General features: G+C 39.4%; 1 protein-coding gene across 1 annotated transcript; it reads right to left on the reverse strand.

Annotated features, from left to right (window-relative positions):
* Nucleotides 1–645: 645 nt before the first annotated feature.
* On the reverse strand, nt 646–18185 carry pls1 (plastin 1 (I isoform)). Its single transcript, XM_033988148.2, has 16 exons — nt 17980–18185; nt 16667–16748; nt 15437–15597; nt 13872–14001; nt 12307–12439; nt 11793–11874; nt 9991–10156; nt 8438–8580; nt 7946–8041; nt 7357–7552; nt 3730–3808; nt 3512–3626; nt 3291–3424; nt 2780–2903; nt 1075–1211; nt 646–997 (listed from the first exon to the last, which is right to left on the reverse strand). The coding sequence occupies exons 2-16, from the start codon at nt 16734–16736 to the stop codon at nt 859–861; spliced, it is 1905 nt and encodes a 634-aa protein (XP_033844039.1). The 5' UTR covers nt 16737–16748; nt 17980–18185; the 3' UTR covers nt 646–858.
* Nucleotides 18186–18664: the final 479 nt, after the last annotated feature.

Below are 18664 nucleotides of genomic sequence, written 5' to 3' on the forward strand. Positions count from 1 at the left end.
ATAAAAAAATAGGTACATTACACAATTAGATGTCTCTGTAATATATAAATATAATCTCTCACAGATTCCATCCTCCATCTATGATTCCATCCTCAGACCTAAAGCAAACAAAAGAAACAAAAGAGAACAATTGTAGGACCATTAAAAGGTTCAATAGGGACATTAAAGGCTGAAACTGGAGATGACAGCTATTTTCAGTTTTAGTGTAGTTAGCTCCTCCCTTCAGACAGATATAAGGCAGTGTCCAGCAGTAATCTGACCAGAACTGAAGAAGTGGCTTAGACGAGCAGTGAAAAATCTTTACTCCTTCAACGAACTGTCCAGTTGACAGATTTAAACTTTGTCTTTTGCTCTTACACAATTAGAATACTTACTATAAACTGCATACTATCTATGGTGTAACTATACAGTCTATGTGTGTATAACAGAACTTGCATATATATTTTAAACAGAATAAAATACACAAACGTTTATGTCTAGAATTTTATTTTTAATCAATAAAAAACTAAAATACCTGAGAACACAAATTCTGAAGACAACTCAAGACAAGTTGAGGATTTTAAATAATTACATAGCAATTCGCAGAACATTAATATAAGCACTTATTTAAAATATAAATTATAATATTTAAAAGAAAAAAATAAGATCTGCAATATACAATCAAATGATGTTATTGGAATATCTGTATTTTATATTTTTTTGTAGCTTCATTATTGTGTCAATGTACGTTTAAATATGCAATAATTTACAGTACTGAAAAAAGATAAGCTAATTGTTTATATGTTAGTGTGTCATAAAGACGTAGGACAAAGAGAGGCATCGTGGGAGTTCTAGTATCCATAAGGTTTGGTCCGTGCTTCAGCGACTGGTCTTTTTCATGCCGTGCCCCATGAGACAAGCGAAAATAGTCAGGACCATTTTGGGGTTCACTTCCACTAAATCGTCAGGAAGAGCATAGACCCGCGCTCCAATCTTACGAGCCAGCGACACTGCGTACCTGGAATGAAAGATAGAGATACATATTTAAAATGTTGATAATCAAATGCAAAAATTTAAAAGAACTCATGAATTTACTTGGCATTGTTCAGTTTGTCTTCTTTGGCCAAGTTTCGTCCTTTCTCGATTCTCTTCACCATGTCCCATTTGACCATCCCAGGGGCGATGACATCAATCAGGTCAATGACAGGCAGACTGGTGCTGATCTTTTTGTCCTGTCAATACACATTTGAATTAATAAAACAAACAAGAAAACATTTAGTCTGAAATATAAACTATACACTAAGCCATTGATTCCCAAAGTGGAGTCCGGGGACACCTGGAGGGCTTCAGAAGCATATCCAAAGGTTGGGTTAGGGTTACAAGCGAATAAACTTTTAAATCAACTTTATTTGCTTGTATTTATTTGTTTATATTTCTTTATATTGGTATTAAGCTAACCAGAATGTATTGTTTTAACATATGAATCTAAGGACAAAACATTATATATTCTTTTACATGTAGGTAAAGTCTTATTAGAGGGGCCCTGTGTGATATTTACATTGATAGAGAGGCCGGGGCGCCGCATACTTTGGGAATGACTGCACTAAGCAATAACCTTGAACATGGAGGAAGCTTCCAGTCAATTAAATGACTGATGTAGTTTAGAAATTGTTACTAACACTGACATTAAGCAGGTGTATGCTATGATTTACTTATTTAAGAACTTTTAACTTGAATTTTGACACTTCTGTTTTCATAAAATTCTTTTACCGAAAACATTTTTTGAGGGGGGGGTTTATGTTCATATTCATAAAATGTATGTACAGTGGTCCCTCGCTATATCGCGGTTCACCCTTTGCGGTCTCGCTGTTTCACGGATTTTTCAAGTGCAGTTCTACACGCCTTTTTTAGTGTATGAACGTGCATTGTGTTCTGCGTCCTGACCGGCCAAGGCACTGCAGACCACCATCAATCGATCTCCTCTGTGTGGGAGCCAAGTTTAATTCATATATAATAATGCTGCAGAGTGTTGATATTTTGTTATAAATGCTATTTTATGTTTTAATATTAGATTTATTTACATAAGCTACATTTATTTTATTGCACCAATGTTGGTGTTAAAATATCTTAGAACTGTTATTATTTAAGTTTTATGTAAATATGTCACTGTCACAGAGCAACAGCACGTACGAGGAAAAGAGCACACGCCTGGGAAACCTGCTGAGTTGAGTAGGCGCATAAAGACGGAGCCAAATCGTTTTCTCACTGTAGTATTGTTTATTTTTGAGAATGACTTGGTTTGATTACTTCTGTAAAAAATGAATTTGCAAAGTTGTGAATTAAAATTTTGTAACTTTCTTCTTACATTGGAGTCCAGTGGAAGTTATTTTCTCTTCAATAAAAATAAACAAGTGAAAGACAAATTTATATAAATGTTCAATCGACACAACAGCCAGGACAAAGAAGCGCCAGGACAAAGAGGCGCGGTCAGAGGAACTGTGAAATACACCTGAGTCACTTTTAATGAATTAAACAAGAGAGAAATGTGAGAAAATGTTAATGTCTGTGTGAGAAAAGTGTATAAAGTGTGTGGTGAGGGGTTTTACAGCAAAAAACATATAGAATAATTGTAAAAAATAAAGCTGATACTTCGCGGATTTCGCCTATTGCAGATTATTTTTGGAACATAACCCTCGCAATAAACCAGGGACAACTGTACTGCAATTAGATGGAAAACATTTAGTATCATTCTGTGTGTCAATAATGATCCTGTTATTCCATTTCCATAACAGACTCTGACCTTGAAGCTGCTGATGTGTGAGTCTTTGCGTTGGTTGCTGAGTGTGGTGTTGACCCAGTTCAAAATGATATCGTCCACGATGCGCTCCCCGTCCCCGAGATCAGACAGGACCAGCATCGTGTATCTGATGGAAAGAGAAAATGTATTCACTCCTTTATTAATCCAGGCACTGTACAATAATGACATGGCCAGAGGTGGGGAACAATTAATTACATTTAGTTAATTAGAGAAGCTTCGCCACATCTTTATCTCTACTTCTACTCTTCTGTTATCGAGATGCACTATGTAAGGTTTCGGGTGCGCTCTCCGCCACCTGCTTGTGTCCATGGAGATGCTTTTTTTTGCCTGGAATGTTCCACAGTTGGCATTAAACTTGGCTTGACGGCATCACCTGCTTGTCTCCATGGATATAGATAAGTTTAATGTAAAACAATTGCACTGAGGTTTTACATTTTTTATCCAAGATGCCCTTCCTTCCGGTACAATTTAACGTATTTATATATTTATTTACCTTCTCATGAGTTGCCACAGCAGGGCCAGTGTGTGGATGCGGCTCCCCTCGTTTATGTTTTGCCCTCCGACCCCGACCAGAGAAAAGTGAGCCACATCTCTGCCCAGCTCCACAGCGTAGTTACAATTCTCAAGCTACTTAAGCATTTCACATTTTATTAACTGAACAATATATTTGGAAATTTGTCATACGCACACAATTCATTTTTTTAGCGCACATACCCTCTTCATGTTGCCTCCCAGTGCGGGATATGGCGGCTGGTTGACCTTCTTCCAGTTTACATGGATGTTAACCTTCTCTAAAAGCTGCAGAATCACCAGACCATTACATAGGTCCCTGCAAAAAAAAATAAAAAATTCAAAACAATATAACATTACAATTACATTTTAAGTTAAGCAGAAGTAATTTATAGTCAGAAAACTGTCCGCACAGTTCTTACCAGTACAGGTGGTTGACGTATGGAGAAACGCCCAGAGAGTTCATCCAGTTACGGAATGTTTTCTCTTCTCTTGTTTCAGCTAAAAAGACATAAGATAAGATACAGAAACGTTATGGCATCACTGTTTCATTTTTTAGCTTTTTAGAGCGTCACAATATATCCAAATATACTCAAATTTAACTATTCTGTAGCTATTCAAGTCTTTCTGAGTCAAGTCTGAGTCAAGTCTTGTTGTGTTCTTAGGCAAGACACTTCACCCGCATTGATGAGTATGAATGTGGAGTGTAAGAGTTGGTGGTGTTGGTGCTTTTCTAACTTTAAGGCACTTAAAACCTCAAGAAACAACTCATCCATTCACACACATTCATATAACAGTGTATGCAAAACACTGGGGGTGAGGAGAGTGTCTTGCCCAAGGACACAACGACAGAAATTATACGTAGGAGAACAGCAGTGACAGCTTGGTTCCTGATCATTTTCTTTGTATTATTATTATTATTATTGTTGCATTTTTTACCGGAACATCAATAAAAAAGTCTCACATGGGGGTATAGTGTGACCTCTGCCCCACATGTGTGCTACAATAGGAAAAAAAGAAAAGAAATATCCATCCATCCATTTTCTTTCGCTTATCCGGGGCCGGGTCGCGGGGGCAGGAGTCTAAGCAGGGACTCCCAGACTTCCCTCACCCCGGACACGTCCTCCAGCTCCTCCAGTGGGACCCCAAGGCGTTCCCAGGCCAGCCAAGAGACATAGTCCCTCCAGCGTGTCCTGGGTCTTCCCCGGGGCCTCCTCCCGGTGGGACATGCCCAAAACACCTCCCTAGGGAGACGTCCAGGAGGCATCCTGAGCAGATGCCCAAGCCACCTCAACTGGTTCCTCTCGACGTGTAGGAGCAGCGGCTCTACTCCGAGCTCCTCCCATGTGACTGAGCTCCTCACCCTGTCCCTAAGGGTGCGCCCGGCTACCCTACGGAGAAAACCCATTTCGGCCGCTTGTATCTGCGACCTTGTCCTTTCGGTCATTACCCAGAGCTCATGACCATAGGTGAGGGTAGGAACGTAGATTGACCGGTAAATGGAGAGCTTTGCCTTTAGACTCAGCTCCTTCTTCACCACAGACCGATACAGCGACCGCATCACTGCAGATGCTGCACCGATCCGCCTGTCAATCTCACGCTCCATCCTTCCCTCACTCATGAACAAGACCCCGAGATACTTGAACTCCTCCACTTGAGGCAGAGACTCACCACCCACCCGGAGAGGACAAACCACCTTTTTCCGGTTGAGAACCATGGCCTCGGATTTGGAGGAGCTGATTCTCATCCCAGCCGCTTCACACTCGGCTGCAAACCGCCCCAGTGCCTGCTGCAGGTCCTGGCTCGAAGAAGCCATCAGGACAACATCATCTGCAAACAGCAGAGATGAGATCCTGTGATTTGCAAACCAGACCTCCTCCAGCCCCTGGCTGCGCCTAGAAATTCTGTCCATAAATATAATGAACAGAACCGGTGACAAAGGGCAGCCCTGGCGGAGTCCAACATGCACTGGGAACAGGTCTGACTTACTGCCGGCAATGCGAACACAGCTCCTGCTCCGGTCATACAGGGACCGGACAGCCCTTAGCAAAGAGCCCCGGACCCCATACTCCCAGAGCACCCCCCACAGGACACCACGAGGGACACGGTCGAATGCCTTCTCCAGATCCATAAAACACATGTGGACTGGTTGGGCAAACTCCCATGAACCCTCAAGGACCCAATGGAGAGTATAGAGCTGGTCCAATGTTCCGCGACCAGGACGAAAACCACACTGCTCCTCCTGAATCCGAGGTTCGACTATCGGTCGGATTCTCCTCTCCAGTACCCTGGAATAGACCTTACCAGGAAAGCTGAGGAGTGTGATTCCCCTGTAATTGGAACACACCCTCTGGTCCCCCTTCTTATACAGAGGGACCACCACCCCGGTGTGCCATTCCAGTGGTACTGTCCCCGACCGCCACGTGATGTTGCAGAGACGTGTCAGCCAAGACAGTCCCACAACATCCAGAGACTTGAGGTACTCAGGACGGATCTCGTCCACCCCCGGCGCCTTGCCACCGAGGAGCTTGCCAACAACCTCGAAAAAGAGATAAAAAAATAAAATAAAATAAATAAATGGCCATTTCAATACTGCAACCATAAATTGGACCAATTCGGGGTGGGAACAGATACATTTTGGAGTAGGCTCATGAAATTCAGAACAGTGATAGAGCTCCATGAAACAAGCCCAAAGTTGAAATGGAGTGCTGCCTTATGATGAACAGGAAGTCGGTCATATTGAGTTTAAATCACCGGTATACTGTCACTTTTACTGCCTTTTTTATACTGTCACTTTTACTGCCTTTGTATGAAAGTAGTTTAGAACTTGTTACCTTCTTGATCTTGGTCAGTTAATAAGAGCCTAAGAGGTCAGACTATACATAAAAATGGTATACTGTATTTGTAACCTATAGTAATCTGATAATAGTATGTGATAATACACTCTGACTAAAGTGTGCACATTTATGACAGCTACAATCTTTCTATTCTCGTTTCCTCATTGAACCAATTGCCTGACCTCTATCTGCACAGCCTTGTACCACGAGACTCTGCTCTATCAGCTGATTATGGGTGAACTTTGTGTTTTTGTCTCATAGGGCTGCAGCTAAAGTTTATTTTAGTATCCAACAGGTCAGCAATTATTTTATTGATTCATCGGCTAGTCAAATGATTACTTCCGGTAGATTGTGATTTTTAATACAATGGTCCCTGGTTTATAAAATCACAATCTACCGGAAAAAATTTTTAAAATCTAATTGTCTATCTTTGTGGGGCCAAAAGTTACGAGGCAGATCTGCAGAGAGGTGACCATGATTACAGTGAGGATGCATGATTTTCAAGGGTATTTTTAGCAACAAAAAACTCGAATTAAATAAATGATAGATAAGTTTAATGCCATACTGTCTAACTAACTATCTATCTAAATAACATCTCCACAGAGACAAGGAGGTGATGAAATCCCACTAAAAATATGATTAAATGTGATTCTTGTATTAGTTTGTCAGTCCCTATTTCAGTTTTTTCAATTGTTCTGGTCATGTTTAAAATGTGAACTTTGAACAGAATTCTATAATTAAAGCATAAATCGCAAATCCAATCGTGGAGCTTGTCAAAAAAATCACAATTAGATCTTTTTCACAAATCCATCAGCCCTAGAGCACCTTTAACAGAAACAATTATCATAATAGGAAAGCAATTATTTCAATAGTGGACGAACTATTATCACAATTATTCTGATTAGGACAAGTTTTAGTTGGTTGCCACAGCCTCTAGTAATGTCTAATCAACTAATAATTGTATTTAGATTATAAGGAGTTTTATGCAACAACAGAAAAAAGGAGGCGTTAGTGAGCGAGTTAGCTGAAATTTTTGTATTTTTTGGTATCTATATGTAAAAGGACAGGCTTTATATACAGTAAATGCATAGCTTCCAAGTACTTTTCACTGCATAAATAGTTGTTTTTGCAGTCTTGTGAGTACAGTTTGGGTCAGATACACAGAGTTAAGTGTAGGACATGTCTTCGGCCCTGGATATTTCAGCCTCTTACCCTCGATTCGCCCCATGTCCAGCCCGCTCATGTTCCCCCTGTCCAGAGCAGGGTGGGTGTTGAAGAGGTTGGCGACGAAGGCCATGTTGAGTTTGCTGTTTCCTGAAGTCACATCTCGGGGAGAAACAAACTGCCGACAGTCGAGGCGTGCGGCCTGCTGCAGCATCAGCTCCGCGCGCCGGTTTAAGTCCCTCTCCTGAACCGCAGAGGAATAATAGCGGAATTCAAAAAACAAGTTTAAAATCTAGACAATTAAAGAGTATATTTCATGTATATTTTCATGTGAAATCTGCAAATGATTCTAGAAATTAAGGTGTATGGAGTTTAAAAACACAGTGAAGCACTTCCTGTATTACCACATGATGACATCACGAACAGAGTGTTTTCTATTTGAGAGAAGAACTAAATATGCAGGGTTTGTGTGTTAAACATGTGTGAATGAAACAAAACACAACTCTGGGTTTGTTTTTGATGAGGAAACAACAGAAAGAAGCGCAATATCGGCCCTTGACTAATTAAAAGTATTAACTCTTCTATAGACGATTATAACGTCACGTGAACATGGCCTAATAGAATGTTTGTGACCTACACCCATGCCGCTCATGTCAATCCTGATGCTCATTTTGTAGTCTCCGTCTCCTTTCGGTGAAATCTGGTCCATCAGGTAGAAGTACGCTCTCGAGTCCTAGGTCAGAAATTGACGGTGAAACAACAGCAAATGTAGGAATATCTGTGGTCCATAAGGCAAATAATGAGATTGTTGAATGCTGTGTATTGCAGCCAGCAAAGAAAACATGAACTTTTCCAGACTATTCTTTTTTAGACAGTATTTCTGCATTGCAATAAGTCTGTATCTAAGTTGGTGGAAGCCCTTTGTCAATAGGTCAGCTTCTGTTTTAACTACCTTTCATTTTAATCACATTATTTTATGTAACCTTACTGTACTTTTAGGGCAATCTTAACAACTGCCCAAGAGTTACAAATAAAGCTGCCCTTGTCGAAAAATGTTAAATATAAGTGTATAAATGTGTAAACTTTTGATATAAGTGTGTAAATTTGTTGTTTTTAAAGTCTTTTGTACCTTGATGTCGTCGCTGAAGTTGCTGATGGTCTGGGTGCCTGCGTTGCGGAGGTGGTAGTTGACCCATCGCAGCAGCAGCTCCTCTGGGGACAGGGACATGAGGTGGTTCAACTGCTCTCCGTCCATCAGCAGACAGACCAGACCTACAGGAAACACATGAGGATAAACCATCAGGTCAAGCCAAGTTTATGTGTAATTCAAAGTGCTTTACAGAACAAGAAAGACATTAAAATCAATCTCTTTGACAGTTTTGGCAGTTACAGGTGTGTAGGTGGATGCTGGGGTGTCATTTGCGTCGTGGAACCTTGTCATTAAAGAATACTGCAAACTCATTACAATTAGATGTGGAAATTAGTGCTAACGGCAGTGGACCTCGAAGGTTTGTTAATCTGATTATTGTTGCAAATAGGAGTTGTTTCTGCAACTTCTAATATTGTCAGAAAAACACCTCTCCCTTATTCTACATAAACTATGGTTGTACATGTGCATCTTTTCTCTGTAAATCTCATAATGAACCTAGAGCTTTGACTTGTTCCATACCCGCTCGGCCCTCCGGCACTCCCTTTTCTGTGCCCTGATCGAGGCATCATTCCTCCATGGCACTTTCTGCTCATCTTTAACCATTTTAACCTTCATCGAGGCAATTGTGTCCAGAACATTAACAACACTTGAAGACTCACACTCGATTAAACACTTCGATTAGAACATGAAGCATTTTCAAACTGTATCATTTCTAGGAACAGTGCACCTGTTTTAGCATTTATGTGTCTCCTTCGAACAACTGCAGGACCAGCCGCTGGTTTGGGAATAATAGACAGGTCAAAAAAGACACAGAAATGATCAGACGGAGCAACATCCACCACATTGGCATTTGAAATATTTACTCCTTTTGTAATGAGCAGGTCCAGAGTGTGCCCTCTGTTGTGCGTGACCTTTAGACTAACAAAGCAGGATTCATATGAGATATAGATGATGTATGTGCTATGGATATATGTGTTGACCATAAAACTTAAACGGAACATTTCCTCAAAAACGCAGATACACATTAACTCTGCAGTCATCATTACTCACACTCTTTACAGCTTTTCTCATCATCTCATTACTTAAAGGTATGGTATGGAGCATTTTCATTTCAAAGTTCACAAACATGACCTACCTACACTCCTAGATACAAGGTAAACAAAAATCTAATCAAATATATCTTTTATTAATAACAGTTTTAATGCTGATTTATTCTTGATTACAAAAATATTGCACATTATGGTCAAGTTATTTGTGTATTTATAATTTTGTGTTTTAGTTTAAGACAATGGGTTGCCTAAAAGGACTCTCTTAGATCTGAATACTCAAAATCCTAGCTCTTGCAGCCAATTATTAATCAGTGCTAGTGCAACCTCTGCAGCTCCGAGAGTAAATTCACATGAAACATAGCCTAAACATAGCCGATCTCCCTCACCTGCATTACATGTTTAAATAACCAATAATAAACGATTAATGGGGAGTATAAACGTTGTATAAAAGTTGTAGATTACAGCCGCTGTTGTGTCACTGACCTTCGTTCCTGCTGATTTCTATATCAGCGAAAAGTCCGACCTTGATGATCTGCCAGAACAGGCCCAGCACCAGATGGGGTTTCCCGGCCATGAGATCATGGGCGTCGACGCTGACCACAGTGCAGCCGATCGCAGAGGCCGAGTTCAGGGCGAGCACCAGGTTCTCCTGCAGATACAGCACAAGGGGGTAGAAATGACAGGGGGCAGAAAACATGGGGGGCAGAAATGGGTTAATTGTACGTAAAGTAGTGGAAGCTAAAGAAAACTTCAAAAACATCAGCACATATCACATCAAACTGGTACAAATGGAGAGTAAATGTCAACTAAACCAGGACTATACCAGGACTAAACCAGGACTAAACCAGGACTAAACCAGGACTAGACCATAACTAAACCAGGACTACACCAGGACGAGACCAAGACTAAACCAGGACTAGAGAGGGACTAGACCAGGACCAGACCGGGATTAAAGCAGGACTAAACGGGACTAAACCAGGACTAGACCAAGACTAGACTAAACCAGGACTAGGGACGAGACCAGGACTAGACCAAGACCAGACCAGGATTAAACCAGGACTAAACCGTGACTAAACCAGGACTAGATCAGGACGAGACCGGGACTAAACCAGGACTAAACCAGGACTAGACTAGGACTAGACCGGGACTAGACCAGGACTAGACCAGGACTAGACCAGGACTAGACCAGGACTAGACCAGGACTAGACCAGGACTAAACCAGGACTAGATCAGGAATAAACCAGGACTAGATCAGGACTAAAATGAATTCAAATCAGGATCAAACCAAAGTATCAAAAATCTCTTTAATACATTTTCAGTATTCTCTTCCCAATATTAATAAAATTAGCATTTGCATCTTTTTATCAAAACCGAAATCATAAGTTTTGTTCATTACTTTTACGTCAATTATTATCCAGATTGTACAATGTTCAGGTCAATACAGCGACTGCCTCTACTGAGAGTGAACCACTAAATCAATGGTTTGACCCCAGATGACCCTGAATCAGAGGCTGATCAAACCGTTTCAGTTCACATTGAGTGAGACTTTTACCCAGTGATGGAAACTCACTCAGATTCACTGTATAAGGGCGACTCATACAGACACTGGAGCACATTTTTCACATATGTTTGGGGATTGAATGAAGTATGTAAAGTGACATTATTTAACAAGATCTACACCATGTTTACGGAACATTTTATTATTTACGTATTAGCATTCAAATTGGTTACATTTCACCTGTTTCTGTCATATAATGTTGAAAGAATTTATGGCCTGAATGACTTCAAAATATTTATACTATGCTGCCTCACTTTTTTTTTTTTGCTCAAGTCAAGCTCAAGCTCAAGTGTTCTGTTTACTTTGCCATGTTGATTTAAAATTTTGTATTTTTATAACATTTACAGAAATTCTTCTTCTTTTATTACATCAAACAAAAACATCATAGGGCTTATTTTTTGGAATCTTAAAAAAAATACTGTAATTTCTATAGTACCGGTAAAGCTTGTGTCTGTGTAAGTGCATTTATAAAATAATGAAGCATAGAATTTAAACATAAAAATACATAGTAAAATATCTGTAGATCAAGAGCTCTGGGTTAAAACAACGATTCACTAACTTCTCAAATATGCAGTGATATAATGTGAGTTTGTGTGGAGTGATGGAGCAGATTTTGATTCTTCATTTTATATATTGTTTTATGTGGCTAGTCTATGCAGTGGGGGTGATGTGTCTTGCTAAAAGGCACAAAAACATCTATAAAGTGGTTATTTTAAAGTTTACTCACGGTCATTTTAAAAGTGGTCAGTTTCTTTGTGTTGATGACTCTCTCGTCAATGGTGTCGGGCTGAGACAAGTTTATCATTTTACTGCAAGAAAAAAAAAATCATATTAGAGAGAAAGAGAAAGAGAGGGAGAAAAAGAGGAAGAGAGAGACAGAAGGTGGGGGTGGGGGGGTGGAGAGAGGGAGGGAAAGAGAGACAGAGAGGGAGAGAGAGAGAGGGAGGGAGAGAGGAGAGACAGGAGAGAGGGGGGGAGATGGGGGAAGAGAGAGAGGAGAGAGAGGAAGAGAGAGAGAGGGAAAGGTAGAGAGATAGAGAGAAGGGAGAGGAGATGGGAGAAAGGGGAGAGAGGGAGAACGGAGAGAGAGGGAGAGAGAGAGGTGTTTATTGCAGACTCTGGTCAAGAGTAAAAAGACGAAAGAATGATAAAAAAAAATCTACTATATATAACTATACTAAAACTATATATAAAAAATGCAGTGCAGTGTCCAAATCAAACACAGAATAAACAGTAGTTACCAGAGGAGGATTCCGTCTCGTACAGAAGCAAACAGACTCTCATTGTTGGGGTTCATGGGAAGAAGGTGCTCACAGTCTGGGTCTTTGGCCAGAGCTTTGTTGATCCAGTTCACAAACGCGACCTTCTCCTCCTCTGAAAAGTGAAGATTTATTATTTATCTATACAGAGCTAATTCTAAATACTATGCTCTGGAGGGACGTCCAATCTGAGCATAATTGAAAGAGGTGAGGGTTATAATGATTTGGGTTACTTAAGTGTGACTTTCAGGAGAATCAGATGGAGTAAAGACGCTATGAACTGTTACAGCTCAGATCTGTGGAGAGGAAATCCCTGGTTAGAGTAAGAATGTAGGTTTTGAAAAGGATTCTTGAGCAACATCCATAATGCAGAGTACAGGTAAATAAGTTTATTGCCACACGTTTGAAATTTCCAGGCAAAGCAATGACATCTCCATGGAGACAAGCAGCGGACCCTCTACCAGAAAAGTTACACAGTGTGGCTTTAAATTATCTCTTAATAGCAGTGAATAGTAGTTACTCTACATGAATCATGATCAAATCCAAACCATTATCTTACTCTTTATAAAATAAGATAATAATTGATTTGCAGAGTCGCCAGCTCTCGTTTCGTGTGGGATGATTCTTGTCTGCAGTGTTTATAAAAAACACATCACATCAGGCCATAAAAAGTGAAGTATATTTAGTTTAGAGAGTAAAGGAGTAGCAAAAGTAGTGATAATAACCAGTGGTGATACGTAATGAAATAAAAGTAGTAAAGTACAGTACAAATTTTAGATATCTGTTGTTTACTCGAGAACATTTTAAGCAGATATTTTTTAATTTTACATCACTACATTTGAGAGCAGTATGTGTACTTTCTCCTCCACTACATTTTTGAACAGGACTGAAAAGTAAAAGTATGTTTGTTATTGTTTGAGACCTGCTGAAAAGGCTGAGGGTTTAATTTTAACACGTTCATAATCTGAGCAAATAAAAACAGCTAAAAAAAAAGTACTCAGTTGTTTCTGTTGAACAAATTTCAGCACAAATCTTTATCAAAATCACTACATTTAAAGCCTTATAAGACCTCAAAATCTGTGCAAAATACTTTTACTTTTTACTCTTTAAGTACATTTTTACATGGATACTTTAATACTTTTACTTAGATCAATTTTTCTCATGTGATACTTCTACTTGAGTATTTTTTTGCTCCAGTTTCTTTATCAAAATCACTACATTTGAAGCCTTATAAGACTCAAAATCTGCACAAAATACTTTTACTTTTTACTCTTTAAGGAGATTTTTATATGGGTACTTTAATTCTTTTACTTTTACTTGAGTATTTTTTTTGCTCCTGTATCTGTACTTTTACTTAAGTAGCAAAATTGAGTACTTCCTCCATCTCTAGTAACAACAGTAAAGACAATTTCAAGGTTTTATATTAAAAATCTGACTTTAAAATTTTAATACTTCTTCACCTTTAGCTCGTTTTAACTTACAGAAACACAGGAAGTACCACGTTGTCATAGTAACATTAGGGTCCAGCAGTCATAACGTTGTTTTACCTGAGTACGAGTGCTGTGTGCCCTCGCAGGAGTTCCCCGACATACCCCCAAACGAGCGGATCCCGTCCCTCCTGGAGATGGTCTTTCTGAACGTCTCACTGATCTGTTTGCTCTTCAGCTCCTGGTAGATCTGAGGAGGAGAAAAAGACAACACTTTAGTTTGATTCACTGAAGATTTCACAATTTAGAACCAAAAGTCAGAGGAAAATGTATCTGTGGGTTTCAGCTCCTGTTTATAGGTGACATTTTGAGCACTTTTTACCATTTAAAAGGTATAATATTTAGTTTTGAACTGTTATTTCTATAGCGGCAGTGCATTTTAATTTTCATCATTCTGAAACCTATGGATAGACAATCTTTGAAATCTTCTGAAATCTGCCTTTTCCATGGGTTTCAGAGTGATGAAAAAATTGGCAATACCAAACCATAGCAAACCAATTTACTCATCAAAAACTAAACATTCTACTCTCTTTTCAACGGTGAAAGGTTTTGAAAATAGTGGCTATAAATAGTTCACTAAAACCTGTAAATGCTTGTTCTTGCTATATAGAGACCATTCAAAAAAGGTTAAATTCTTTCCTATTCTCTGCATCTGTTTAACTATTCAAATATTGAGTTTCAGCCAGAAATTACCGTATATAAAGACTAAGTGAATGTGACGTCAACTATAGCATTTGGCTCCAGTCAAATGAAGCTCATCGACGCTAGCAGTTATAGCGGTAAAAATTTGAAGCCGAGTTACATATTTGCAATTCCGACTGCGAGTATCATAGCAACCAAAGAACCAATCTGGAGCGAATCTCTTGAAGGTAACGCCCCTTTCCGCACGCACCGCTAGTTTAGCAGGGAGGGGGCGCTTAGCAACACTGTCAATCAAACCTGTTGCTAAAGCTAGTGAGTGAGACCTCCGTGAAAGAAAACGTCTGTTATTAATGTTCATATATTGATTTACAGAGAAAATGGTGAAATAAAAACACTAGCATCCTGTAGAGTGGGTTAATACGAACATTTTAAGACCAAAATGATGAGGTTCACTGCAGCAGTTACAGAGAGAGCGGTGAGAATTTTTCAATGTAAAGTGAATTGAAGTAGCGTCGATGGACCAGGAGCGTGCCTGTATTCACTTTCTATTTAGAACAGGGGTCTCAAACTCAGATTAGCTGAGGGCCACAGGAGGCAGTGTCTGGGTGAAGCTCGGCTGCATCAGGTATTCCACAAAAAAAGCTTTGTTAAAATCTTCTCAAACATCATCGCTGTTTTAACATACATGAGGAAATATGTAAACTCTTGTGGATTTTATGGATATACATCGTTATTTGTTAAATCTTTTGTGACAGGAGTATGAACAGCCGACCACAGCGCGAGTGACACGTGCGTTTGGGTCACATTAAACTTTCATATTGTCCTGCGGGCCACAAAATATTGTCTTGCGGCCCGCAATTGGCCCCCGGACCGCGAGTTTGAGAGTCCTGATTTAGAACATGGCGGCTAGGAGGTTAGCTATGTCTATTTATATAAACAGTCTATAGTTTCAGCCCTAGCTTTAGCTTTAATCCCGATCTCACCGAGACAAACTCCTCAAAGCTGATCTTCTCGTCCTTGTTGGTGTCTCCTGCGATGAACGTCTCCATGATCTCTCTCACTTTGTATCCGGGGATGGAGAAACTGGCCTCACGGAACAACTCCTGCAGCTCGAAGTCGCTCACGTACCCACTGTTATCGATGTCTGCACAGATTATATAAAAGATATGTTGATAATGTTATTCACATCAAAATCAGATGATCTTGTCCCATTAGTTTTGTAGGCATAAAAACATACAAAAAATAAATAAAAGAAACAAAATGTAAATAATAAAGAAGACCAAATGATGTTAAAATTTCATGTTAGTCAGCAATCTTGATGTTGGACACTGGGGACGAAGTGGGTTAAGTGTCTTGCGCAAGGATACAACAGTAACATTCATCTGTGTGAGTTTGAATCACAGTGAACAAACACTCAAACCAACTGAGCTACTGTCGCACACGAACTAACCAGGCATCCAAGATTAAACAAGATCTGCAAGCATTTTCAAGGTGGTTTGGTGTATTGTAATAGTAGTATTTAGTATTTAGTGTATAGTCTTGGTGGTAGTGTCAGCATGCAGCAAAAAGCAAAGTCATGATACACAGTGTTACAACTGTTATAGAAGTAAAATAACAATAATTTTACAGTTGTTCACGATTGACACCAGCAAATGACTGTGGTATGGTAGTATTTCTAAGTATTCAAGTCAATTCTTAAAACCTACTACTACTGGTAGTATTACTACTGGTACTGGTACTGCTACTATTTATACTATTGTTGCTGCTGTTACTACTACTACTATTGCATTGTCACTCCTGGTACTATTACTGCTTGTAGTCAACATTACATTAAAAGAGAAAAGAGCAGAATAAAAAAACTTTACTGGATGTTTCATTGTTTTATTGCAGCTTTGGGCACAACCACTTTCTATTTCATGTGATTAAAATATTTCAGATAAGATGAACATTACTATGCAGCAGCAGTACTTTTATCTGTCAAACTGGCGCCGGTTGTACTATGGATAATAAAAGTTTGCCTCATACTGTGCCCGTGTTTTAATTTGGTTTATCTGTGTAATCTGGGCTCGCTTAAACCCTTAAATGCCCTTTACATCTCAGACTTAATCTCACCTGGACCGATGCAAATGACCTGTACGAGGCTCGTGTTTTATTGGCGCTTGTAAAACTTTGGTCAGTGCGTGCAGGTGTCAGGACGGCGAGTGTAAACTGACCGATTTTATTGAAAGCATCTCTGAGGTCTTCAAGGTCGTCACGGGAGATCTGAGTGATGTGGCTGTCCATCGTGGAAAGGAACTAAAACAAAATAAAATATAATAAATAATAAACGTTTGTGATTAATAAGCAGAAACCTTCATCTTTTTTACATTGTTCACTACATAGACTTTGAGATATAAGGAGAGAAATAAAGTGAGTGAGAGGGGGGTCAGATTCTGGTCAATTTGGCGACTGTTGTTGTGTCTGTGAGCAAGACACTTCAGTCACAGCAGTGGGTAAATTCTGATGATTGAGCATTTAGCAATTTATATTCATTCAGTTTACAAAAACAAAATAATAGATGGGTGTAAGTGGTACGTTACTGCACGACTAAAACTACTACTACTACTAACTACTAATAAAACTAAAAGTGCTTCTAAAACTAAAACTACTACTACTACTGCTACTACTACCATTACTACTACTACCACTACTACTAACACTAAAACTAGTAAAACTAAAAGTACTTCTAAAACTAAAACTACTACTACTACTACTACTTCTACTACTACTAAAACTAAAACTAGTAAAACTAAAACTAAAAGAACTTGTAAAACTAAAACTACTACTGCTACTGTTATATTAAAGTCACATGAATTTGGGACTTTCTACTGTGAGGGATAGTGTCTTACAATAATATTTAAAGTACTGCATTAGTTGTGTGTTTTTCCATGTTGTTACAGCTCCAGGATTCTCTTAAATCTTGTGTTTAGTGTTTTTTTCTCAGTCTGATTCATCTCACACAGTTGAAGTAGTTTCCCTTAAAGTTTTACACTCCTGAGTAGTGTCAGTACTCTGCACTATGTACTCAGGTGAGATTTGAACCAGCCACCTCCCTTCAGGATCTTAAAATAATATTGTGCTATTGGAGACACAACCGGGTCAGATCTGTGGAGAGGCAAGCCCCGATCATACAAGAATACATATTGTTTTTGAGCAACTGTAAATGAATGAATACATGCAAGATAGATATGATAAATGCCATTCTATGAAACATTTCTCATTCATGGAGACAAGGCGGTGCATGGTGAACCCTCCACAAGAACACAATCTTTTTTAACTTATATATTATTATTGTTATTATTAAGTGTTTCTATGTTGCAGTTTATCACTGCAGAAAGTTCCTCGTTTGTGAGTTGTGACAATGACAATAAAAGTCTTCTGATTCCAAAAAACAGAGAGAGCTTACAGAATTGATGGTTTTAGGCAGTCAACTACTTCATTACTATTTCTACAACTGCTACTACTACTACTGCATCCTCAAACGTACCTTGTCTGCAGCTGATGTGTTTCTATCTCAGTGTAGAATCCTGTTTTGGAATGTCCCGTTTGTAGATGAGGTGCAGGGGTGAAGCGGGGGCCCGTTGCCTGGTCTCTGGAGGGGGCTGTAGGGGCTGTAGTGGGGCTGCAGGGGCTGTGGTCGTCCCTCTCGCTCAGGTGGAGTCACTCGGAGGAGCAGGCAGGACCTTTAGACCTGGGACAGGCGTAGTCTCACTGTTAACATTTAACACCTCAGCTGTGTCATCATGTTTATTGTCGACAGCGCCATAATCTGCCTCCCGGGAGTGGAGTGATTTAGGGGAAAGTTATAAACGAGTAAAGACAGAAGATACAGGGATACTGGATTTACTTTGGGAAAATAATCTACACAGTTTGGTGATAGGAAGTTAAAATAGGTAGTTATTATCCATGGATTTCACCATGATAATAAATAAGGACTGTTGTCATGGCGATTAACCGATTATCTTTTGAATGGGAAGAGCAAGCTGAAATTTGTGAACACTTTGGGACAGTTTGCGCCAATATTTAAAGTTTTGTAATACGCATTGACTGAAATATATATTCTTATCAGTTCTTGCTCTTTCACATTGACATAGAACTTTAGAATTAGTTACTCACCCGCGCCCTCTGCTGGTAACAATCGATACAATACATACGATAACATGCTTTTTCTT

Source organism: Periophthalmus magnuspinnatus, chromosome 22 (genome assembly GCF_009829125.3).
Source record: "Periophthalmus magnuspinnatus isolate fPerMag1 chromosome 22, fPerMag1.2.pri, whole genome shotgun sequence".
NCBI lineage: Eukaryota > Metazoa > Chordata > Actinopteri > Gobiiformes > Gobiidae > Periophthalmus > Periophthalmus magnuspinnatus.